Raw genomic sequence first — 25,708 nt, 5'->3', positions numbered from 1 at the left:
TTGATTAAAAACAATTACATATTTTTATTTTTATTATCTGTTCAAATAATTTATCAATTATGATATTTCTACTGTTGTTATGCTGCATATTTTAGTGTGATACTTTAAAATTATTCTGATTTTAGATTTAAATTGCATAATTAGATGCTTTTTTTAATCACTTTTGTTATAGATAAGCAGTTTGTATTATTCAATTTTCCTTCATTCATTTTATTATTCAGTTTTTAAACATTTTACTAGTTAAAATTTATTTTGTTATTAGATGTTAACTCACATTTATGCAGTGTTACCTTGAAACGAGCGCACGGCCTGACTAAAGAAATTTTGAGATACGCATGAACTTGATTACTGTTAAACTAATGTCAAATTAAATTAATTAAACGTGAATTTAAAAGAAACAAATCACTTTTCCTTAAAGTCCACAAGCATAACGCTAATTTGCACGAATTAGGGAATGCCACAGATGTGCTCACAATTAGCATTGGTTTTGCAATGTTATTATCGTTAGAAAAATCTGCAAAATGCAACCCACGTAGACAATATTAGGGATGTATTCTTTATCTTCCACAAAGAATGAGCGGTAGAAAATCAATTGCATTCAAATTAAACGTGAAAAAACTTTTTTTTTTCATGAGGCTGGGATGGATTTCCATTCATTTCAATAAAGACAGATGATTTGAGATATGAACAAAAAAAAAAATTCACTTTGTATGTTATCACCACTGTGTTAATAATGTTGCACTACTTTCATATATTTATGTAGCTTGGCCTGATCATTTGATTGACAGAAAAAAAATCCAATTTTAAATTTAAATCTATATATTTTTATAAGTTTTTCATTTATATTACACTTTGACAAAGCTATATTAAAACTGGTCATCATTACCTTCATGCAAGCAAAACGCTTGAGAAATCCTATGTGGACGTCACGAAACTGCAATTGTACCTAATAAAGTGTTCAACAGAAAGACGACTGTTCAAAGTTGATTCTTGCATAAAGCTAATTCAGCACATCCTGTTTTGTTTGTTGATAAGTCACAGAGCACCTGTCATATTGAACTGTGTGACCCACACAATGTGGCAGAAAAAAATGCCAAGTGTAAACAAGCAAGGGCAATTTTTTCCTTCGGCAAGCTTTTGTTCTCAAGGTGTTTTGTTTGGATAACAAATTAGAAGTACAGTGTAATCTTGTTGAATTTGACACCGAAAGAGAATAAACACAACTGAATCAGCAGCTTTGGCCATTAGAACAGCTTGACAAAAAATGTTGAGGGAGCAAACACAAGAAGCTTTGTTCTCTTTCTGTTTATCTGATTCCGAGTTTTCCAGATGGGCGCAGACTTGGGATGGGATCAGGATCTTAATGGCATTAGGAGTGAACAATGACACAAAATGACACAGAAACAAACACTGCCTCACAGAAGACCCTCGCTGAAGACAGAAATGATGCAAACGGGAGTAATATATTTTCAAAGACGTGACATTATCTCACTAGGAGTGTTTCATGGCAGAGGTATGCAGCTGAGAGCAGACTGAGATAATAAGCCAAGTGAATGACATCATGAGGTGGACAGTTGCAGACAGTGCATAGTTACCAGAAATGGATGTTTCGTCCCGTGCATCCACAAAGAACTGACTCGTAAGAATACTGCCCTACCTATAAGAAAACAAAAACAGTGTCAAAAAAAGAGGAACACACAGCGTGCTTGTTTTGGAAGATGTGCGAAGACGAGAGTGACTCACTAATAACGAGGAGAACTACTGGGCAGTGTCAGTGAAATATGCAAATACACTGATTAGGATTGGTACAAGACATAAATTCTCACAAGATTCAGATTTTCGCATAATCCTATGAAATAATGCTTAATTCAGTAGAAAATGTATGGGAAGATGGGAACTCTCCTTATTGAGCTGACTAAGAAAATTAACACGCTAGTGTGCGAATGTAAATATGAATTAAGACAAACTGTTTTGTCTTCTCATTTGACAGTAATTACAGAAGTATATTAAACACTTTTTTTTTTTGCTTTGTGCAAAACAAATATAACAGAGAATGAATACATATACATACATATATATATACATATATATATATATATATATATATATATATATATATATATATATATACATACATATATATATATATATATATATATATATATATATATATATATATATATATACACACACATATATATATATATTCATCAACATTTCAACATTTCATCATTTTGCATGCAATACATAGTCAGCATAATTATGTCCTTTTTTAGCACCTTGATTTAGCGATTAAAACATGATTTCAGAACAATGTTGTTCAACATTTGGGAGTCGGGTTTGTCGTTATATTATTTGGTGTGGTAAGGTTTATTTTGAAATTCTCAGCCTCTTTGGCGGTGTTTTACTGATATGCCTCATATTAACAGGCAAGTGCATTCTCCTGCAGAACCCATGTGAAGAACAACAGCCAAAAGAAAATAGGTCTCCTGCTGTGCGCGAAAGAGAACTCTTTGTACGAGATCCCTAATACTTACCGCGCACAATAAACAGTAGAGCGCCACACATCAGTTCAGTTCAAACAAATCCACCAAACTTTCACTAAACACAGAATTCAAAGCAAACTTGGCGAAGGACCATTTAGCTGTTATGCTGCATGCAAATAGAATTTTATCACAAAAAGTAAACGCTGTTAATTGCAGGTATATTATTATGCTCTATTGCCATACTTATGATCAGGGACTTTCAAAATATTTGAATAACTACGTTCTCCAAAATACTCCTCCAGTTCAAACTATTTTGGAAAGAAGCAAAACTCATCATATACTGTAAGTCAATTAAAAAAAAGCACACACACTAAAAATAACACTCATGTGAACTGTTAAATACCAGCAAGCCAAAAACCACATCTGAAGACGCAAGTTGACAGTCGGACACACCTCTCAACAACAAACAAAAGTGGAATAACACATAGCAGACACTTCCAAAACAGGATGGTGGCGTGCTGCATGTCTGGCATACTAGCTTACATTGTTTAGGAAAGCAGGGATGTGATGGAAACTCCAGCCCCGCCCTCAGAAGGAATGTGCATTAATAATTTATACCGCACAAGCATAACAGGTAAAGTGCAGGTTTGGTCAAACTGGTAGGGTGGCGTAGTATCATCGGCAGTTGACAGTGAAAGTGTGACGTCGTCCTTTACAATTTTCAACGTAGACACGGGAAGTGATGTTTTTCTTGGGCGTGGATGTTTTTGTTTTGTTTGTTTGTTTTTTTACATTTACCTGATATTGGAAGGCGACACAATACGATTTTGTATTATCACAGATAGCTTCTGATATACTGTATATATATATATATATATATATATATATATATATATATATATATATATATATATATATATATATATATGGTAGTTTGGACATTGAAAGTTACTTTTTATTGTGAAGTAATACAATAGCTCTACAGGGAGGTCTAAAAAAAAAAAAAAGACTCCCTGCAGGATGCTGCCGTTCGTGAGTGTTTAAAACAAAGGTTGGAAAAAGCAAATGTTTGAAGTTAGGAATTGTTTTGGCGTGGAATCAGTGATTTCATGGTGTTTTTCTGGCTGGTGTCAAAGAAACAGGTTCAGTGCTTGTGTTAATATTAATCTCAACCTGTTTCCTTGCGGTTCTCTGTGTGTATTTGTAAAATTGGGTGGGAAAATTGAAGGTCATGGTCACACAGCAGCAAAAAAAAAAAAAAAAAAAAAGTGAACTGGATGAGAATCATGTGGCTGAACACGGGGGGAGACATGTGTACCAATCATGATAAAGGGAAACGATGCTGCAGCTGGAGATAAGAGAACACACCAAGAGTACAATATAGTGAAACCTCCTAATTCAAATGTGCTGTAAGTGGAACAAAATAACAGAAGTATCTAGGGGGCGGGCAAAAAAAAAAAAAAAATGGGCAGACATGTTAGCATAAAACCTTCCACTTTATGCTACAAAGCAAGGAAATATACAGGAAAGCATACTTGAACAACTACATTTTAATTGGGGTAATCTTAGGCAATTTGTATGATTCCATTAAAACATGAGTTTAAATGGGAGTTATTTTGAACACACCCAAAATTTCCATTGCAAGGGGGGTGTGCACTCTTGTGCAACCATATTAAAGTTGTTCCTCCAAAACAGTGGTTCTTAAATGAGCGTAAGGGTACCACTGTGGGTACTTGAAGGAACTTGAGATTTTAAATGAAAAAAAACAAAACAAACAAAAGTCCTTTTAAAGCACTGTATTTATTGAGTTATTAAATGTTTCAGGAAGACAACAATTCATAAAAAAAAAAAAAAAAGTATTTTATGTAGGTTAATCAATTTCATTATTTTAAAAGCTCAGATTTTACCCACACTAGAATGACTGGATCCAAATTGTCACGTTCCATCTCTCGTTATCTGTCAAATTAATGATTCATTTTTGTGAACACATCTCTACTACGATCCCAAAAGAGGACACTTTAAGTTGAAAATTTTTCAGTTTTTTTAAAAAATAATTATTCCTTTTTCAGAACAGGTCTGACACTTTGTTGATTTTTCTTTGTGGACAAATACATAATAATAAGTTATTTCTTTTTGATAACAGATTTCTTCTATAATCCAAAAGAGGACACTTTAGCTTGATGTTTTTTTGTTTTTTTTGTGGACCAATACAAATAAAGCTTCGAAGGTTCTTGAGTTTAAATCAGGCACTGATGGCGTATTTGTGTACAGTATTCTATGTTTCGCACGCTATTTTTAAACAATTTATCTTGATTTAATTTATTTATAACACAAAAACACAGCATTTGAAAAGGGGCATGCAGACTTTTTATCTCCATTGGTCAATCATAGATGAGGTCAACTATAAATCCGCTATAATCCATCATTTGACACCTGCTGAGAACATTTCGGAGTATACGTCAGCGTTTATGACAGAGCATGTGGAACATGTGACTCAAAAAGTTTACAAGCTAGAGAAATATTTTTGACGTGAATTGAAGACACACTCAGCAACAGGCTGCCATTTCACATCACAGTTTAGTGACGAGGCGATGAGAACGTGATAGACAGTCAACACCGGGCCGGGTGACATTTAATGGCTCGCCGAGACCCGCCTCAGTCCCTTAAATAGCACTGGTAGCAACAACTGATCCGGTACAAATTGTCCAGTTGGACAAAAATTCCACACTGGATTGCTGATTATGGTGAGAACATTTTAAAGGGGAAGTCGACCTCAAAATGTTCTTCATCGTGTGTTCTATGCAGCTTCAATACAGAATTCTGAATAATAAGTGAAATATGAATGATGCAGCAAAATAACATGATTTTTATTCATTTCACAGGGTGGCCATTTTGGCTTTTAACAAAAGAATGACATCACAAGGGTTTAGGGATGACCAATCCCGGCTTAGCTTGTCAATGTTACATGATCGAATTCAAAATACATGTGAGCCATGATTGGTCATTATGTAAATTGTAGCAGAATTTCCAAATTTCCAATAACAACCCAGGCTAAATTTAGCTCCTACACAAGCAAAAAAGTGTCAATTTTTCAGTTAAGAAGCATCAACTTGCTACTTTTTTTTTTTTTTTAGAAACACTAAATTCAGTATTATTGTTTTGCTATTTTGACAGGTTTAGAGTATAAGGTGTTTTTTTTTGTTTTAATTGTAAATGAATAGCCGAGTTAAACTCCACAGAATAAAATACAAATAGGTGAATTCTCGACCATGCATACATTTGGAACTACTGTTAATAAAAGTGGATTGTATGCGTTTTTTTTTTTTTTTTTTCAGTGAATACCTTGTGCATTACGAGCGAGCACTTCCTAAAAAGCTTACGCATCCCTCACGGAGGAGTAAGTTCTGCAATCGGGGATGTCACTCCTTCAAATTACCGCAAATATCCAGAAAATGTCCCAAAATACACACAATCACTGCTGTTACATCATGACAAATTACCAGAACATTTTTATTGAATGAAGATTTTTTTTTTTTAACTAAAGACCGTACAAAAGAGATCAAAATTGGGAAATACTTGTCCGAACAGCAATAACAGCTTTGTGACAACTCTCCCAATTAAAGTACAAGCTTATTAATATCCCATATTATTTTGACATATATGATAGACAAGACATTGCTACACCGAAGCAAATGTCCTTCCGTGATAAATTCATTCAAACATGAATACAAAATAAAGACTTAACAAAAGGTATGCATGTTAAATACACTTAGAAAAATCGTCCTGATCATTTTATTTCAAGGCATCAAAGGAATGCATAGGAAGGTTTAAGGTCATTTGTATTAAAGTGAAAACAACTATACAAAGAAAAGAAAAACGAAATAGTGGAGCAGCGACAGCGCTCCGGGTTCATTTTCAGTCTGCTTCTGTACCAAATATTGCTTTCATGTGAAAAACGTTGAAGGAAGCCACCTTGAACACAAAGGAAGTTGAGCTTCCTTCCATTCACTTCAATGTGGAGAAAAGGGTCACCCTACTAACCTTCAGTATACTCCCACCTGCTCTGTAAAACAAGCGCCGTACCATTATTTCCTCAGCCAACTCGGCTAAAAGGTGTGCTACGCCGCTTTCAGCAGGAGCTAGTCTGGAGGTTGCCCTCCGTAAGGATGGAGGTGATAGCGGACGTGTCGTAAATGCTGTCGTCATCGTCTGAGCTGAGGGCAGACGAATCCAAAGCGGGACGCATGCTGGCCTGTGTTTTCCGTCTGCAAGGCATAATCATGTATTTTAGTTTTAGTTAGACCATTTCTACACAAGCCTCCAGCAAACATATATTTTTTTATTATGTACAAAAGTATGAGCATTAGAGTGAATAATCGAAAGCCAAAGGAAAAATCCTGTGTATAGTCAATTTAAATAATGCACATTTTGGGTATGTGGTAAGTGTTCTTAGTCTTCCAATTTTAGTCCGTGGGCAATTATTTTATCATTCGATGACACAGTAATGGGGTGGGCGTAAAACCTTTTTCAAAAATATTGGAAAAAAAAAAAGAAATGAAATGTCAACGTTTTGTTTCATTACATGGTCAGCAGGTGTTCTGCAAAAGGAAAATACATTACGTTCAATTTTATGTCTCACTATGATTTCCACTATAATTTTACAACATTAAATGGTGGTTTAAATAATCTAGGGGAGCAAATATGTAAGAAAACAAAAAAGAAAAAGAGAAAACGACCAACAATTAGGTCAAGTTGGACAGTTCAGATGCAAACATGCAAAAATACATGCAAACATCTGCACGTGTGGAAAAAAAAGTTCTTTTGAGGGTTTTTTTGAGCACTATTTTACCAAATCTTCACCTCTAGGCTTGATGGTGGTCATGGAACTCAAAACGTGCACAGTTTAGCTACAAGCATGCAAACACTTGCAAGTGGGGAAAAAAATACCTTTTTTTTCAAATATTTTTGAGGACTATTTCACCAAATTTTCACCTCTAGCCTTGATGGAGGTCACGTAAGTCAAAAATTGAGTCTTTTTTTGTTCCATGGCCCAAGATCTTTTTTTTTTTTTACTTGTCAGGTGAATTGACAGGGCTCCTTTTAGTGGCCACAACAAGTAATTACACTTAAGCTTGATGCAGGAATGGCCGGAGGCTTTGTGAGTAATCCAGGCACGTGCGTTGTGAAATACATCACACGCAGCGAAAATGTCTTCCGGGCGTGTGAGCCGCGACGAAAGCTTCGGAATGCCGCGGGGAGGGCGTCGTTCACATGTGGTTTGTTTCCCTTCTCCTGACGCAAAGAGGTGCTGCGTATGGCACTTTTTCACACGCCCTTGTTAACGATCTTTTTGAGGTAAATGAAAAAGTAGGCGGGATTAAAATGAGTAGCACTTACTTGAGTTCTGTTTCCAATGCGGTGACTCGTGATTGCAAGGCTTCTTTCAGCTCCATCTGCTCCTCCATGTCCCTCTGAGCCTTCCTTCTCAGTGTGTCTATCCTCTCCAACTCAGTCTCGCCCTCATCCACCTGCCTCTTCAGAGCCTTGACTTTCAGAGTAAGCTGCAAGAAAACACAAGGTGTGTGTGTGTGTAGCTGGGGTCAAATGTTGGAAGTTCTGCTAAACAATGAAAATGAATGGACCTGGTCCTTTTGTTCGGTGTGCGATTCTCTCTCCTCGTCAAGCACCATGTTCAACTCTTTAAGCTTCCTCTCCAGACGGCGCTGGGCTGCCAAAAGTGAATTCTTCTCCCTTCACAGGTGGATCAAAAAACATTAACGATCATACACTAAGGCCTCGATGCTTCAAAGCACAGAACAGGGACGCTAAAGGCTTGGTTTGATGGGTTTATTTTCTAACAACTCAGAGATAAACTGAGATTGGAGGTCATGCGTGTTTTCCTGCATAGATAAATGAAGGAACAACGCCATATTGTTCTTCAGTTCCTCTTCCCGTGGTTTTGTTCGCAGTTTGTCACAACTTTTAGAAGACTTTCCTCTACCGTGCTATAAGAGGGCGGCCTGCCAGGCATTTCCTGCCTCCTACCAAGCTAAGCTCCGCACCCCATATCAAAAATTATCCCAGTCCGGCCCTGACTTAGAATAATTGGACATAGTTCATCCCATATTTGTTTTATGCGATAAGTATATTGGTAGATTAGTATGTTTTTTTCTGTAATAAGTATATTGATAGTTTAGTATTGATGAATGTTTCCTGTTACTCTGGACTCTGAAGAAAAGGAATTGACGCATCTCAAGCAGCTGCAAGTAAAAAAAAAAAAAAACGGGTAGCGGCTTTGTGACCCGACCAAGGAGCAAAAGCAGAACGGGGTCGCTCATGATGATCCTGAGGAAGAAGACAGCAGCATGGACTCATTAACTGCATTCCTCACGATCAGAAACCAATTGTTTACGTTGTTGCCAAATGTCTCCTCCAACCCTTCAGGGCAGCAATGGCTTTTGTATCTAGGGCTAACCCAAATGATTAAATGGAGAGTGGAAAGGATCTGTAACCAGACTGGATGAAGATTTGAGAAAGTCAGGTTCCTGTCCTCTCTCTTCGTGAGAAAATTTTGCTCTCTTATTTCTGTTTTATTGCTTATTAAATTTTTTCGGTTACCTAAACCTAACATTGACCACCAGGCTGAGAAAGATTTCTGAGGGAAACCCTGAAAACATAAACTTTCATGGAAAAAAAAAAATCTAATGCTACCTGCTACAATATAATACACCTCCAAGATAAGAATGAGAGCCACATTCGTCGACTATCCGGTGACTGAAATGATGTCGCTTTTGACCAGAGATCGCATTTCATTGATATAAAATGTAATGTTATGTTAGCGGTTTAATTTGAGTCCATACTTGACTTATCTCATCATTTTAAAACTTGCCACTAGAGTTTTAAGATCACCCTGGGTAAGCTCAAATAATTTTTTTTATTATGTCCGAAGAGGGGCAGCACATTGTCTTCACAAGGAAAACAACAGTACCTGTCCTCAGTGAGGAGACGTTCCTCAAGCTCCTGGATTTTGCTTTCCAGCTGAGAGGCCCCAGCTGAAGAGCGAGACTGGCCCTCCATGTCGGCGAGACGACCCCTCAACTCTTTCAGCTGTAGCGACACAATCAGAAATATACCAGTACATTGACCAAAAAAAAAAAAAAAAAAGTGAAATTGTTGATGTTTAACGTGAACACACATGTCTCTCCATGGAGTTTTTGTCCAACTCGAGGTCCTGTTTGGACGAGCGCTCTTGCATGAGCTCAGAACGCAGTTGCTCGATTTGGTCTCTGCTTCTGGACACGCGTTCTGTCAACATCTCGGTGCTGCTCCGCTCCTCCTCCACCTCTAGCTCAAAGCGCTTCAACTTATCCTGAAAGGATGCACACATTGTGACGATGTTTATTCTTTTCTTAAATATGGAATGATATATAGGATATTAAAGAGATACAAACTGTATTTAGACATTTCCAGCAATAAAAACTTAGTCATTTGTCTCTAATTAATTTGATAACCAAATTATTTTTCATATTAATACAGTTCACAATGTATGTTCCCAAGCTGAGCTTTAACTGGTCCTTACCTAACCCTGTGAACATGTAATGTCATGTTCAAATGATAACAAATGGTCAATGTATTTTTATCAGTATTTTTTGCACCAAATTATTTGGCTATCAGTTAATTATAGACAAAATATGACATTTTTATGACTACAACCATACCATTGTAAGCATTGTTTAAAATTGTTTTTAAAAATATCTATCAACCCTAATTTTATATTAAAGTTTCTATGTATCCTCATTATTTTTTGTTCCTTGGATGTCAGATGTCAAGTTTTTCTGTGTTGATTTTTTGTTCTTTTCCTTGTCATTTTTCTTGTAATGTTAGTTCTTTTGACCTGCCAGGGACTGCAGAGGAAAAGTTCTATAATATTTACATATGTTCATTCATATGCACTGACCCGTTTATATAAATAAGTTACAAATTACAACTGAAAATGTGAAACAAGCTTGGTATCCTTTTAAAAACATATTTTTTAAAATGTTGGTCGTTTTGGAAAACTGTTTTTTCTTCTCTTATATAATGTTTAAATTATTTTGTTTAACTGTTTTTGTTAATGTATTTACGTTCTTATTAATTTTAGTAAACCTCTTGTCTCTGTTTTGCTTTTAAATTTGAGCTAGAGCGTTGGTAAACATTTTTTTCGTGTTGTCCATTGAGTTTCCTTGTGTACAGATTGAATCACATGTGCTCAATGAACCATTTGTGGCCCAACTGTTTTCTGGTTTTGCGCATTAAATGTTAGCAATTCGACCTGAGCTTTGAGCACATGAGATGTCATTTTCAGAGGAGAGCAAGTAAGAAAATGTGTTTCTCAGGTAATAACTGTACATGAAAAATAGTATTAAAAATAATAGTAGCTATCAAATCATTGACAGGATAACTTTTTACTGCTGAAAATGGCTAAATAGGTTTAGTATGCCTTTAATTACAATTCTACTGCAATAAACTCTTTATTTTTTTAATAAATGTAGCTTTGCTCAGGGATTATAAACGCCAGTCATAAATATTTCCATTATCTTTACAATTATGTTTGTGTCACAATATAGACCACTGCTGTGAAGGTCTTTAATTTAATCGGTTCGTGAGGAAGATGAGGTTAACTCAGTTCTTGTATTTAAGCTAAGTGACTCTGAAAATGGTAGCTTTGGGCTCCCATATGGCTTATCCCACTAGCACTGTTTATATTCTCATTATTATTCCACTTGCATGCTCTATTCCCCTCGCATTCCAAACACAAAGACAAACATGCGCATATTTTACCTCGAGGATACGAATCTCACGAGTCTTCTCGTTGAGGCCGTTTTTGCCTGCCTCATTCGCTGCCTCCAGGTGGCGCAGTCTGTTGGTGAGCATCTCTTTATCAAGCTGGTGGTTGTCCCTCTCCTCACAAGCGAGGAGGAGCTCCTTCTTCTGTCGTGACAGCTGCACGGAGTCACGGTCAAGTTAGGCACGGTCGCGCCAAACACGCTTTGACTTTTTACGTGTTTGGCGCTCACCTCCTCCTCCAGTCGCCTCAAATTTGTCTGACTTCTGTCCAGTTCGGTTTGAGCGTCGCTACCGTGACGTTGCACCTCCTGCATTTCCTTGCGTGCGCGCTCTCGCTGCTCCTCCAGTTGAACCTTGAGCTCTTGCACTTCGCTTCTTGAGGACACGGCGAGAGACTCAAACTGACAGCGAGACACGAGGGGGACAGAAAGGGCAACGCAGGGTTGAAAACAGGATTATTTTGGTGCTTTGTGTTTACTTGTAAGCATTTTGGAGCAGACCGAATTGCACAAACAGTATGGTGCACTGTAAGATTATGCCGAAGAAAACAGTGGTATCTGAATACAGCAATTGTGAGATATATTTGAAGACATCAAAAAATCAAAACCCCCGTTTGTCCATTTTGATGGAACTTATGCTCATTCGGGTTCTGGTGAAACTGAAGCCCATTCGAGCTAACTAGTTGGGGCACATAGTGGATTGGTCAACAGCCAATCACAGGGACATCCTCTATAGACCAGTGGTTCTCAGGTTTTAAATCTTTTTTTGCAATATATACCTCTGTGATTTTTATTTCCAATCAGTCAAGTACTGCCTAACCAGCAAAACACATTTTTGAATTAAAAATTAAAAAAAAAAAAAAAGGTGCCATCTGTGTCTGTTTTTTCAAACTCCAGAGCTTTGTAATGATGTCTCTTAGCATATTCAATTAGGCACCTCCAAAAGATGGCTCATGTGACATTTTTAGTTTTATTGCTTTCTTAGTTCCTCTGCCAGAAAACTGCGTCACTAATGAAAATGCACAGCCTGACAAAACATAAGCAAATTTATCAATAAGTTGCTTCATGTTCCAATTCATTTGTTCCTAATTTGAAAAGACAAAGAACTTTTATCGTGGCATTAAAAAGTATTAAATTAGATTTGCCTACAGCTGCAGAATCTATGTTTTACTCTCAAATACTACATAAGTGCCTTTACTTATTCTTATTTGAGAACCGCTGATATTGAATAGCCATCATTCACAACAAAAAACATTTTAAAGTCTTCATGGTATCATTGCATGCATGTTTTCGCAATGCAGAAGGAAACCAGGGAAAACCAAATCCGACCACTCTTATACTGTGCTATCTTTTCTAAGCTCCGCATCATGCCAAGTGATGCAGCTGAACGCAACTGAGAAAAGACCATCATGAAAAAAATCATCCCAAAGCCCATACATTTATTTTAATTAAAATGTTATTTCATACATGCATTTTTTTTTAATGGTCCCATGCACTGCTTCCTACCTCCTTGTTGATTTTCTCCAGCGCTTTCTCCTGCTGCCGTTTGATCTCCTCTATCTGGCTGATGTTTTGTTTGAGCGCCTCCTTCTCTTTCTCGGCTTCCTCCGCACGCTGGTTGAGTTCACGCTGCTCCTGGGTCAGGCGGGAGGCTTTTCGCTTGACCTCATCCAACTCGGTTCTCAGGCCTCTCACCTCGTTGTGGAGTGCGAGCTCCGCTTCTGAGCTCTGTGCATTAGTGGCCAGCAGTTGAGCCTGAAGACACCGCAGTCCAGTTTAGCGCAATCGTTTTCACTGATTTTCAGCTTCATGGACAAAGTCTTACCTCTAACCGTGAAAGTTTGTCCTTGAGACGCGTGTGGGCATCGGTCTGTTCTTTCTGGGCATCTTCTGAAGTCTTAAGGTCTGCCTGCGATCTGGTCAAGCGGGCTTTACTGGCTTCCAACTCGTCCTCAGTTGATGACAGTTTTTCTTTGAGTTGGCTGATTTCGTTTTGTGCTTCGCTGAGCTTTTGCTCCAGTTCTGAGATGGTCGCAGGGTCTGGGAGCTGTGGGATGGGACAATTAAAGGGAAGAATATAGAAAACACACAATAAGAGCATAGACATGCAGTCAGTCATTTGTGTTTCATTTTTGCAACTAACCTTTTTGTTTTTCTCCTGGGCCTTGGCAAAGTCATCCTTGGCCCTCTGCAACTGGTTCTTTAGTCGGTCAATCTCGTACTTGAGTTCAGCTTCTTGCTCCTGATGCGCTTTTTTTACGGAGATGATCTCCATCACCTTTTTGTCATATTCTGTCTTTTGCTTATCCAACTCAGACTTCGCCTTTTGCAAATCAGCACTGCGGCGCTCAAGTTCCTGCACAAGATCATGACCATGTTTGTATTTCTTTTTTTTAGATTCCTGTGAACCACATCGTGTGTGAGTGCTCTCCTTCACCTGGTTTAGAGTCCGTGTCTGGTTAGGGTCCGGCATTTTCTGTTTCATAGTGTTCACTCTGTCCTGGAGCTCCTTCAGCTCCTCCTCAGTTTCCTCTTTTTCCAGTCGAATTTGAAGGAGTCTTAAATGTGAACACACACACACTTTACCTAAGAATATTTTTCTAATAATGTTATATTATGTATTTATGATCATTTGCATGATTAATGGCTGTTGGGGGAAATTAGATCATGGTGAAACATTGACTTGAGGGGAAAATCAGTTAGTATGATATCAACATTATTTGTTTCCACTAAGTAAGGTTTCAAATTTATAGTTGAGAGTAAAAGGAATTTTGATGCTAAATATGTTGGAATGGATGCTCATCCACACAAAACAACCACGTCGGTGTTAAAAACATTTCAAACAAAACCGATTTGATACAATGGCCTCAAAAAAAAAAAAAAAAGAAAACAACAAAAATGCCGTACTATCATTTTCTGCAACTATTATGAGCTGAACTTGAACTCACTTTTAAAGGCATAAAAAGTATATTTTTCTTGAATATTTTTGACAAGTCAGTCCAAATCTGAGTGAGTTCTTTGCCGAAATATTCCATTCACCACAGCTCAATACGACAAAACTGCACATTTTAGAGTGGCATTTTATTGTGCGCAGCCTCAGGCACACCTGCAATAATAATGCCTTTTTATCTGCATCTTGATGCTTCCTCCATCAGGTGGATGAATTATCTCAGTAAAGAATTGCTCACAAACAAAAATTATTTTACTTTGAGCTCAACTCATGAAAAATGAAAGCAAGAAAAATGTTGCTTTTTTCAGAATGAGTGGCCTAAAAATTTTTCACTTGCTACAAGCCATGGATTCAAGTTGGGAGAACCTTGATGCTACAGCTAGAGATTTTCATAGAAACACACAAAACTGCACAACTGATGACTCTCACGTTGTTTCATGGTTGCTGGGTGGCTCTCTAACAAAGAGAGCAGAAACATTGAGCATATAGGAAGAGAGACAAAAGATGGATGTATAAATTAGCATGCAAAAACCCATAAAAGTGAAGCAATCGTTGGGACACAGAAGAGTCGTTGAAAAGCTCTGTAAAATCTCAGAACTTACTCTTGTTTTGTGGAGCGAAGTTCATCCCTGGTGTTGTGAAACTGCTCCATCCAGTGGCTGCTTTCGTCTCTGCAGTCCTCCAATTGCTGCTGTAGTGTACGAACTGATGAATTGACTCGCAAGCGCTCAGCCTCAATACCAGCCTGAGACTGATGGAGAGGAGAGAACATTGCAAAGTGAATTAAGAGATGCTGATTAATCATCCAGTATATGTCTGCAAAAAGACGGAATCTAGTGCCTGCGTGAATCAGTGAGCGTATGAATGTACCTGAGACACCTGCTCCATGCTGTTCCTAAGTTTCTCCATGTCTTTGCTGTACTGCTCACGGAGCGCTTCAATCTCCTTGTCATGCGTGGCCACCTCATCCTTTAGCGCCCCCTTCAGCGCAGTCAACTCCCTCTCGCGCTGCCGCAGCGTCTCCTCCAGCTTTTGCTTCAGCCGACACACCTCCATCATCTCGGCCTCAAGTGTCATCATGTCCTGCAAATATCCCCCAGGAGATGGTAGATCTCAAAGCCCCCAATCACAGTAATTGCAACTGTGTGTGAGTGTTGACATTGTTTTCCTACCGTCTTGTTTCCATTTTCTCTCCTCAGTTCATCTTGGAGCTCGGCCAGCTGGTCCTCCATCGCTCTGGCATGCGCCTCGGCATTCTCTCTTTCTATACGCAGCTGAGTCAATCTATAAGGGAAGACGTGACGTATATGACAACCAATTCGTCACAATCAAACCATGATTGATGGGTTTTTTAATTTTTTTTCTGTTAAAACTTGTGAGGAGCTCTATAACAAATTTGTGAAAAGATGGCATTTACTTAATGAACAACAGAGGAGGAGTCTACTATCAGAGGGTTTTATTTATACAAATAAACTAATGTGGCTTGGTGGATGAGTGATTCGCATGTCCCGCATGAGCTCTGGCCTTCCAGTGTGGAAATTGCATGTTCTTCCCAAGCCCGCGTGGGTTCTCTCCAGGCACTCCTACTTCCACTCACACGAATGCCTTGGTACACTTTTGATTTTGAAACTGTCCCATGCATCGTGTTGCAGCGTAACAGCTTGACTAGTCTTTCGACTGCAACTTTTTTCAGATTCTGGATACAAAAATTTCTACGTTGTTATGAAATCACATGTAACTAACTGCTTCATTACGCTGACATTGACAAATGGCACCTGTTGCTTGTGTTTACCTGTGGCTCGAGCTCCAATATAGCATCATCTAGCAATAATGATCCGGTAGCTAGTAGCGCTCGAGTGCTCCATATAGGCTGGCATGATGGGCGTATTTGACAGCGCACACTTTGATGCTGACAGCTTGCCAGTTGCGGTTTTTACAAATTTGAACATACCATGCTGATACTGTGAAATGTGCAGTCAGCCAGCAAATTCATCTCATAGGCCAAGTTTTACAGGGAGAGATTTGGCAGACGAGTAAATTAGTGTGCTGTTAAGCAGTTTAAAATTTGAAAAAGTATGAAAAATTCATAAAAACTACTCTTTCATAATTATGTAAATATGTGTTATTTGGTCTTCAGTGTTTATACTTGTAAATATTTTTCACCAATCATAATTTTTATTTTTATTTGGATACTCAATAGTCAGTTAGAATTTTCTGTAGGATATCCCAATACAAAAATACTGTACTTGATAGCAGCCCTAGTAATGATTGATTAAAAACCAATTGCCAAATTAATCCATAATAATTCATGATATGTGATTACTCATCTGGAGACCTAAAATTGCCCAAATGCTGAGAATTGCAGCTTCTTGACAGATTCTTTAGAATTGCGTTAAAGCAGACTATCATTGTGTTGAATCAAAATCTGACAACAAACCCCCAAAAATAAGCTAATTGAGGCTAGTTGTGGTTGTAAATGGCACCGTTCCTCCTCTCCTCTTCTCTCTCCATGCACAGTATGTGACTGTGTGTGTGCGTATGTGTGTGTGAGAGAATATTATGTTCCTCACTCAGACTGGGTTTCATTAAGTTCTTTCTTCTTCCGGCCCAGTGTTTCTTCCAGTTGCACATTTGCATCCAAGCAGGACTCCAGCTCAGCTTTCAAAGCTTTATCGGATCGGTTAAGGGAGCCCTGCACACAAGCAGAGATGATAAATTAATGAGAACGTCAAGATGGCTTTGAAGCACCCTCTACTGTATTCAACCCCCTCACGATTGTTAAAAAGGCACAAACACTTGCAGAGGAATCCCATTCACGTCATTCCTTTCAGAGCTGCTGTTATGTCAAGTACTGTAGACTGACTGCATGAGTGCTCCACCTACCCTCCGGTGCTCCTGTATGGCAGTCTGCAGCTCTGCCACCTTCCTCTCAAGCTCCCTTTTTTCTCTAATCAGGTCCAAGGGTGCTTCTTTCTGCAGGAGAATGTAAAGATGAAGGACCTGTTAACTCTTTAAGCAGAGTATCATAAGTATAAATGCAGCATTCTGAAAAGCAGACCTGAAGGTTCTGAATCCTCAAGCAGATCATCTTGACTTTGTGCTTGATGGCAACGTCACTCTCGTTGGTCCTTTTTAAAACAACAAGATTTCCAGGAGAAAGAAACTTAGAAAGTACAGCAGTGGATGTCATTTAATTTAGTTGGGACACACATATTAAAATAAGGGAGCACCGGCAAGTAAGTTAGTAAAAAAAGTAAACAATTAAATAAATAAAAGGAGAAAGAGGAAGAGACACAGGGAGAAGCAATGAAAACGAAAGAATGAAAAGAGGAAAAACAGCAGAGAAAAAGGAGGAGGGTATTTACAGAAGATGAATTGAGGATGGATAGAAACAAATAATGCATGTGAAGGAAGGAAGGAAGGAAGGAAGGAGGGAAGGAAGGAAGGAAGGAAGGAAGGAAGGAAGGAAGGAAGGAAGGAAGGAAGGAAGGAAGGAAGGAAGGAAGGAAGGAAGGAAGGAACCAAGTGAAGGATTTAAAGAAGAGAGAAGGAAGAAAACCAGGATGAGAGGATGGATGGATGGAAGGAAGGAATATAGGAAGGAGGGAATTTTGAGGCATGAATGGGTGGAAAGGAGTGTTGAAGGATTGGAGGAGTCACAGATTAGGAAGAGTATTAAGGCAAAGAAAGATTGAAGGATGGATGGATGAATGTATGTAGGGAAGTTAGAGAAGACAATGAGGATGAGAGAAACAAAAAAACGGTAGGGAGGGAGGGAGGAAGGAAGCAAGGAAGCAAGGAAGAAACAAAGGAAGGAAGGAAGCAAGGAAGGAAGCAAGGAAGAAACAAAGCAATGATTGATAAAGCAGAGAAAAGAATGAAGATATGTACCCTTCTCTGAGGATGCTGTATATGGTTTGCATGATCTGCTCCTCTTCTCTGCTCATCTCCCCACTCTGGTCCAGCAAAAGGTCAGGGGTAACCTGATGAAATAAAGGAGACAACTGTTCTTGAAACGAGGCGTTGGGCACTGACTCAAAAGTTCCAAAAAGTCCTGATTACTTGCGGCTCCGTCTCCACGGCAACATATCTGGCCATTGACGGCTGTTGATGAGCCGAGCGCGAGGGAGCGCCGGTAGGAGCGTTGTGGCCGCGTCCCGGGCCGCTGTGAACTGAGGCGTGACGGGTGGCGGTGGCTCGAGGCGATAAACCTTGCTGCTGACCTGCGCTTCTATCCTCGTCAAACCTGTTTACCAGGTGGTTGACAGCGGGCGACTGCCGAGGCGGGCTCGAGAAATGCCGTCTCTCGCTCATCGAACCCACTGAGCCGTTCACTTTCGCTTGACGCGAAGCATCCCACGTGTTGCGGGCCGCTTCTCGTTCTCCCCGTACCCCCGACCCGCCGTCCAGGTTGCCATAGCTGCCGGATTTCCCATCCCCTAGAGGCCTAGACATCTGAAACTCCTGATCGCCAGCCGCTCTCTCGCCGTCTCTGTCCAGGAGCGATCCGTGGGATTGGGCCCGCCGTAGTCCCCCACCGTCATCTGCCCCTTGCTCTGATAGCTCATCTTTCCCCCTCCTGCGGGGGAGGCTACTGTAGCCAGAATTGGACTGAGTCCGGAGCTGGACTCCGTACGAGTCCCCTTTCTTGCCGTCTTTCAGGACAACATACGGCTGTCCGGCGATGCCCTGAACCCGCACGGCCACGCCGTACTTGGAGGAGGTCTGTGATTTGGGCTTGGCGTGAGACCCGGTCTGCCCTCCTCCTCCTCCTGCTCGGGAGTCATGCAGGTCATTGATGAAGCGGATCTGGACACCGTGGTCTAGATTCCTCCGCCCGGAGGAAGATGTGCTCATGATGTCAAGACTGGACAGAAGAGGAAATAAGATGAGAACTGAACTAAAGTAATCAATTACTTTAGTAATTGAGTACCTTCAGGATTACTCACTTTAGGTAGTTACTTTCAGCGATCAAGTAGTAAGGTAATTGATTACTTTAAGCAATCAAGTAATAATGTGATTGCTTTAAGCAAAATGTCACAGATAAGCTGCAGGTCATAACATCAGATATTTGTGCAGACAGATGGGATATTGAAGTTTCTTTTTTTTTTATCTGTATATATTTTTCTATTGTTTTGAAGTGAACATGCCTGAACATGCCATATTTATTAAAAAATGGATAGAGTATTATTATTAAAATGTCACAGATAAGCTGCAGGTCATAACATCAGATATTTGTGCAGACAGATGGTATATTGAAGTTTCTTTTTTTTTTTATCTGTATATATTTTTCTATTGTTTTGAAGTGAACATGCCTGAACATGCCATATTTATTAAAAAATGGATAGAGTATTATTTTCAACATAACACCAACGGAATAATGCAAAGTTCAATTATACTTCAAACTCAAAATCAATAATCAATAGCGTCTTCTTGTCTCCTTTTGCTTAATTGACTGACTTCTTTAGTGAACATAAAAAGGCATTGCACATAATTCATATATACAATCATAAATAACAAATAAATAAATAATACTTTGTTTTCCAAAAAAACTGAAAAGTCCAAACTTGGCCTGCCAAACAGCGGCTAAAGGACACAAGTTACACAGTTACACTTTCTTGTGTGGACTTTGTCCTCAGTGTGCCACATTAGTGATTAACCTGAAAGTACACACCCTTGTATCACTTTCGCCTGAGCGGAGCAAGCACACCAAATACTTTAAGCTATCTCCTTTGTAGACCTCCTTTAACCGACAACAATTGAAACAAACTTTCCCACCTTATCGCATATTTAACAACTTTTCAATTTCCTTAATTTTCTGTCTACACATTCTGTGTTATTTTACTGTACTTGGTGGAATGTGTGTCACTCAGCAGGTTTACTATCTTACCGCAAACACATGCATGCCCAGTCTTCAGATGACTAAGTCATATTATCTCCTCCCTGTGTTAAACAAATGGCTAAATGCTATCAAAGCACTCTCTGATGACCTTCCGCTCCTTTTTTCAGGGTAAAAGACCCAAAGTAGATTCAAAGTACTATCAACACCGCAATATGTCTTCGCTAACAGACTAGAAGTAACAATCCCATGGTTGTTTCGCACACATGCTACGGCTGCAACGATGTGCTTACAACAAAAACACCTTCAAACATTTTAAAGCAACTCTTGGAGTGTGAAAGAGGGCAAAACACTTTCACTCGTTACATTTGGAAACATGAAAGTACACACAGTTACATATACATATATACATATATAGGTCTAGCGTAGTCACTGATACAGAAATCAAATACAGACACCATTACAGCTTTTGATACACAAAATTTCCCCACCAAAACAATGACAAATATTTCTTACCTATTCCAATATAGCATTTTTCTTAACATTTTGTGAAAGCATGTATGTGTGTTTCAATGGTTGTTTATCCATGTGTGCGCTGCGATTAGCTGGCAATTATACGTTTCCTTCCGATGCATTTCAATACGTGTCAACTATATGTGGATGTTCATTATTCAATGGCTGGCCTAGTACCTATTCCCCATGAAAAGTGGGGGTTAACAGTATATGTTTTGAGGGGGGAAAAAAAATCCTTTTCGGTTTACAGAATGCAGTGCGTGGTGCAATTAATTACATTTTAAGGACATTATTTCTTGTCATTTGTGTTTGTTACTTGTAGTTAAAAAGAGTGTGTCATGTTTAATATATTTATGTTGCGCTGTATATTTTATGACTTTAGGTCATCTGTCTCAAACTCCAGTCCTAGGGGGCCACAAACCTGCAGGTTTTCGACGCTGCTCTCTTAAACACACCTGATTCAAACGATTAGGATAATTTTCAAGCTCCTGTGAAGTTTGCTGATGAGCTAATCATTTGAATCAGGTGTGTTTCAGACAGTAGCATCGAAAACATGCACGATTGCGGACCTCGAGGACTACAGTCTGACTTACGCTTTGGATTGTGAATAAAGTAGTGACGTCCAAGTCAATTCTTTGTACAACTTCCTTGCATTGCTCACCCACTCATTGCTTGTAATAATTGAGTTGCTTTGTGTTCCAGGTCCACTGAATGACTCCATTAACATTTTTTTTTATGATATATATTCAAGGTTACGGTATGGGTTTATGTAAAATAAATTGATTGGGCCCCCAAAATTAATAGCAATTTTGTCTGCTTCTAATTTGTAATTTCTAGTTTGTGATTATGAAGCTGCTTGAAGAGAGGGGCCAATACTACAATGTGCTGCCATTGCAACTACCAATACTAAGAAATAGGCCCAGGTATCGACCCGATCCCATTATTTTGTCGCAAATAAGAGATGATGTCATTAAATATGAACTATGGATGGGCAAATACCAATACCAGGTATGGTTTTGGGATGATACCAGACTTCAAGTTAATAGGTAGTGGTTAAGTCCATCCATACCAGCCACCGACATTCTGTGGAAAAAATAATAATAATATAGCTGTTGTATAATTTCAGCCTAAGAGAAAGCAGAATCGAGACGGTTCTGGTGTCCACTTATACAGTAAAAACTGTGAACGTTGCATAACTTGAAAGTTTGGTGGGCGGGAAATTGGAGAAAATGCACAACAGACCTTTGAGAATGTCTAAGTGGTTGTGGTGTGACTTTGTATCACCACATTTAGTGCGCAGTTAGTCAATTTCTTTTTGACCCCGTGGGAGCTGCAGAGGAAGCGGCGTCGCATCACATTTGCGCAGCCGAGCGTGAATCCTGCAGCCGTTCTCTGTCTTTGCGGCAAGGTCGAGCAAACGCTATCGAACGCTGACATACGTCGGAAGACAGAACGTGAGGTGCGCATCAGAGGCCACCATGCTGCTGCCATCTTGTTGGAGTAGTGTTAGAAGTTCAAATGCAGTCGTATCTGCTTGTCATCCAATCGGTGACATTGAGGAGAAGCGGCTCAGGGAGAGACAAGGGCAAAGGGGGGACTCATTTTCTCATCTTATTGTCCAGCTGATGTGGGGCGGAAAACAAGGGCAGTAATTCGGAGAATGCCAAAACAAGAGACCCCCCACCCCCCCAACTCCTATCCCATGCTTGTTCATTGGCTCATGGACTATCTCATTATGACCATCAAGGGTGTTTGTTTGCAAATCCATAATTCTGGTTGTCTTCCCAGTAGCTCATCTGATTTGTGAATCAGAAGGTATCACCTTTGGAATGATCCAGCTGTATAAAATATTAAACCATGAAGTTTTTATGAGACTTAACGCAGATCTAATTGGCAGATATTTTGTATCTCGCGCAAAATCGGTGATCGGTTCTCACATCGTAATTTGCCAAATGAGCTATGATATAATTGATTAGATTTGCAAAAAAAGACACTACAAGAAAGAATCTCATTCAATTTGAGGGCGTTCTCAGCAGCCAACATTTCTAATCCGAGGCTTTTTATCATATAGTTAGCTTTTTAGTTAACATTTTCACGAAAAGTGTAATTAGTTTAAAATGAAAATAAAATACCAGGGGTTTTTTGTCAGTCTTTTGGACCAATTATGATTTTAATCTATTTTACATGTATAAACTTAACAAATATATATTTAAAGGTTGAATTTTTTTTCAAAAATAAACCTTATACAAAATGCTCAAAAAACATATTTTACTAAAAACAAAAAACTTTTTACTGTTATTTTTAAAATCCATTATTCTATCAACTATTTCATCGATTAAGCAAATAATTTAGTAATAAAAAAAAACATTTTGCATTCATGTATTTTGCAAAACCATGTTTTCCCAATTACTGTTTATTAATCAATTAATAAATAATTTGATTTAGTGGTGTTTTTGCTAAAAACCCTAAACAAAAAAAAAAACAACAACAGTTATGCAATGACACACAAGAGTGATTGATGGACTCACCAAATGTTTTCAAACTTATTGAGATACTGATTCTGTCATTGTTTTGCAAAGTAAAAGGGGATGTTTTCAAATTTTGATTAAACACAAAAGATAATCAATCTTTTTCATGAAAGACTACAAAAATCAGAGAATAATTTCTGATGAGAGTCTGAAATCAGACGGGCATTCTTAGGTTAAAAAATAGCTCTAAATGGATACTCTGTAATTAAAATACTTGTTGATTAATTGGAAAAGTTTGAAACTAACTTAAGCTAACTTTTAAAATGACAATTTAAACAAATTATTTTGATTTATTCCCATGCCCTAATTTGGACAAATTGTATCCCCCACCAAACTTTCCGTGTATTTCATGATTATCAGCATTTGGGGAAGATTTTTCAGGAGTTTATTGTTAGTTTTTTTCAATTCATTTTAATGGGTGTCAAATAAATGCAAAGTTTGGCTATTCATGGTGCCTGGCCATATTCCAAAAGAATTTGTTTAAATAGGTTTGGTTAGATTGGTTCATTTTCTCATGGGATCCTCGATCGGTTGTCCCTTTTTTTTTTAACTCGCAGATCAGTGTTTGATGATCAGCCAAAATCTTGATTATTTACTGTACTTATGGATGGATGGATGAATGGATGGATGAAAAAACTGATGTCCTATGAGCTATGCTGACATTACGGGCGACTGTAGTGCATTTTAAGGGATGATACTGCAGGCCCAACAAAATAAAATGTTGACCCTTTGTCGCTTACTGAAACTGCCACACAAACACACATTCATCTTGATTTAAGATGGGGTGAGATATGATTGTGTTATTAAAAAAAAGGTGTGGAGCAAAGCAAAACCGCACCATTGTTTTTGTTACGCTTTGGAAATTTCAAGTCAATGAGTCAGCCGCTCCAAGTGCGGAAAGAAGGTTATAATGGGACATGTGTGATCAGATTAAAAGATTGTTGATTAGATCAATATTTTTACATTAAATAGTGACAAAAATGCACTTGTGTACAGATAACATTTACTCACTGAGTAGTTCATTGCCGCTCTCATTTTGTGGTCAACAACAAACAGCCATTTATTCTTCTTCTAAAGCCAAATACAGTCATTGACAAAGAGGTGGTTCAGTGTAACCAACAAAACCAAATGACACTATTCTAGGAGCACAACACACACACACACGCACGCCCTTTACTCACATTCCGCAAGTACTGTACATCTCTCATGTGTGTATGAGAATAATTTATGAGGCTTGACCACTTCAACACCTGCTGATACCCTTGAAAATCTTATCATCTAGAAATACTGAATACCACCATGCTTTGCTTCTTCTTACATCTCAATAGTCCACTTGGTTGGATTTAGGCGCTGCAGTGATTTATTGATTTAATGTACAACATTGAATATCGATTACAAAATGGCCTAACCCAAGTAGATAACTAAATTATACTTAAGGTGTTTTCCCCCATCAGAAATATCCAGGAGACTATACAGTAGGTGCGTTTCTCGATTATGCTCCCTCCTTCCAAATGCTAATCGTGTGTTCTCTGAATGTTTAAAAACCGTTTTGACGAAATCAAAATCAAAAATATGTGAGGTGACGGTCGAGGAATTTGACCAAAGGGAAGTCACTGCTCTAAGCAATCAAATAGCGTTAGCTTCCACGCAAAACTCCAAAATGTTGACTTTAAAAAGATGCGGAGCTATAAAAAAATATTCAAGTGAATAAGATACACAAATCAAAGAAGTTCTAAAAGGTGTCTGGTTTTGACAGATCGTCTGCTTTAGCTGTTTGACAATGTGAACGTCACCGCAGGAAAAAAAAAAAGTTACCTCGTACTCTTGTTGCGTTCCCTGTTTGTCCTCGTCTTTTCTATTCCTTTCCGGGTTTAATCTGGGATGTATTTTCACCAAATTACATGCGAAAATACGCACGAAAGGGTCCAGAATTGGCGTTGAACAAAGTTCATTGTGCGGCGTCCGGAGCAACCTGTTACCTCCGTGTAGGATGGAATGATCCCGCCCAGCCTCTCCGGAAGAAGCGATTTGATTGGGCGTACAGCGCAAGACGTAGGCGGGACCCTGGGTAGAGACTGAGCCTTTTATTGGTTAAAACCAACGTCAATCGTTGATTAAACCTGATTTATAATCTTGTATCCTTATTTTTACATTAACAGGAACAAGTGAGTAATTTACTGCAAGAGCAGCTAACCTAAAATGACGATAATCAGTTAACTCTCTTAAGTGCACTTTAGATGGCTGATTCGCCTCAGTTGATTTCGCCTTTTTAACCAGACGATGGCGCAGTTATTTACTTTACTATTAGAACACACATTCCATTTTTTCGATTGCAATTGAGTTTTTGCCCCCTTAAATAAATGTTGAAAAATATATGCACTCAACTCTTTTGAGATTATATACTGTTTGATTTTCTTCCAAGTCAATATCAACAAAGAATAAAATAAATATATTGACTACAAATGTTTAGACATGTATCAAATGTATAGAGCCAATAACTAAATGAATATACATCTTAAAAACACACAACACACACACACATAGGAAAACGAATAGGAATCACATTA

The 25,708-nt window shown here is 38.6% G+C and overlaps 1 protein-coding gene across 3 annotated transcripts; it reads right to left on the bottom strand.

The window, feature by feature from the left end:
* Positions 1–5,972: 5,972 nt before the first annotated feature.
* Positions 5,973–25,125, bottom strand: LOC148426503 (cingulin-like). Of its 3 annotated transcripts, XM_088411866.1 has the most exons (21): positions 24,957–25,125; positions 18,976–19,128; positions 18,324–18,855; positions 18,153–18,244; positions 17,320–17,389; positions 17,145–17,234; positions 16,832–16,953; positions 15,434–15,545; positions 15,132–15,344; positions 14,864–15,012; positions 13,749–13,869; positions 13,455–13,667; positions 13,137–13,358; positions 12,818–13,066; positions 11,543–11,713; positions 11,307–11,468; positions 9,682–9,855; positions 9,475–9,593; positions 8,129–8,237; positions 7,884–8,047; positions 5,973–6,751 (listed from the first exon to the last, which is right to left on the bottom strand). In XM_088411866.1, the coding sequence occupies exons 2-21, from the start codon at positions 19,116–19,118 to the stop codon at positions 6,616–6,618; spliced, it is 3,363 nt and encodes a 1,120-aa protein (XP_088267992.1). In that variant the 5' UTR covers positions 19,119–19,128; positions 24,957–25,125; the 3' UTR covers positions 5,973–6,615. The 3 variants fall into 3 exon arrangements, with proteins under 3 accessions (XP_088267992.1, XP_088267990.1, XP_088267991.1); XM_088411864.1 differs by having other exon boundaries at positions 18,324–19,128; XM_088411865.1 differs by having other exon boundaries at positions 18,324–19,128; positions 24,964–25,114.
* Between the last annotated feature and the right edge of the window lie 583 nt (positions 25,126–25,708).

This window comes from Hippichthys cyanospilos, chromosome 3 (genome assembly GCF_059441005.1).
Source record: "Hippichthys cyanospilos isolate Australia breed blue-spotted pipefish chromosome 3, RoL_Hcya_1.0, whole genome shotgun sequence".
Taxonomy (NCBI): Eukaryota; Metazoa; Chordata; class Actinopteri; order Syngnathiformes; family Syngnathidae; genus Hippichthys; species Hippichthys cyanospilos.
The sequence above is the reverse complement of the archived record's forward strand: the minus strand, read 5'-3'. Positions and strand labels throughout refer to the sequence as shown.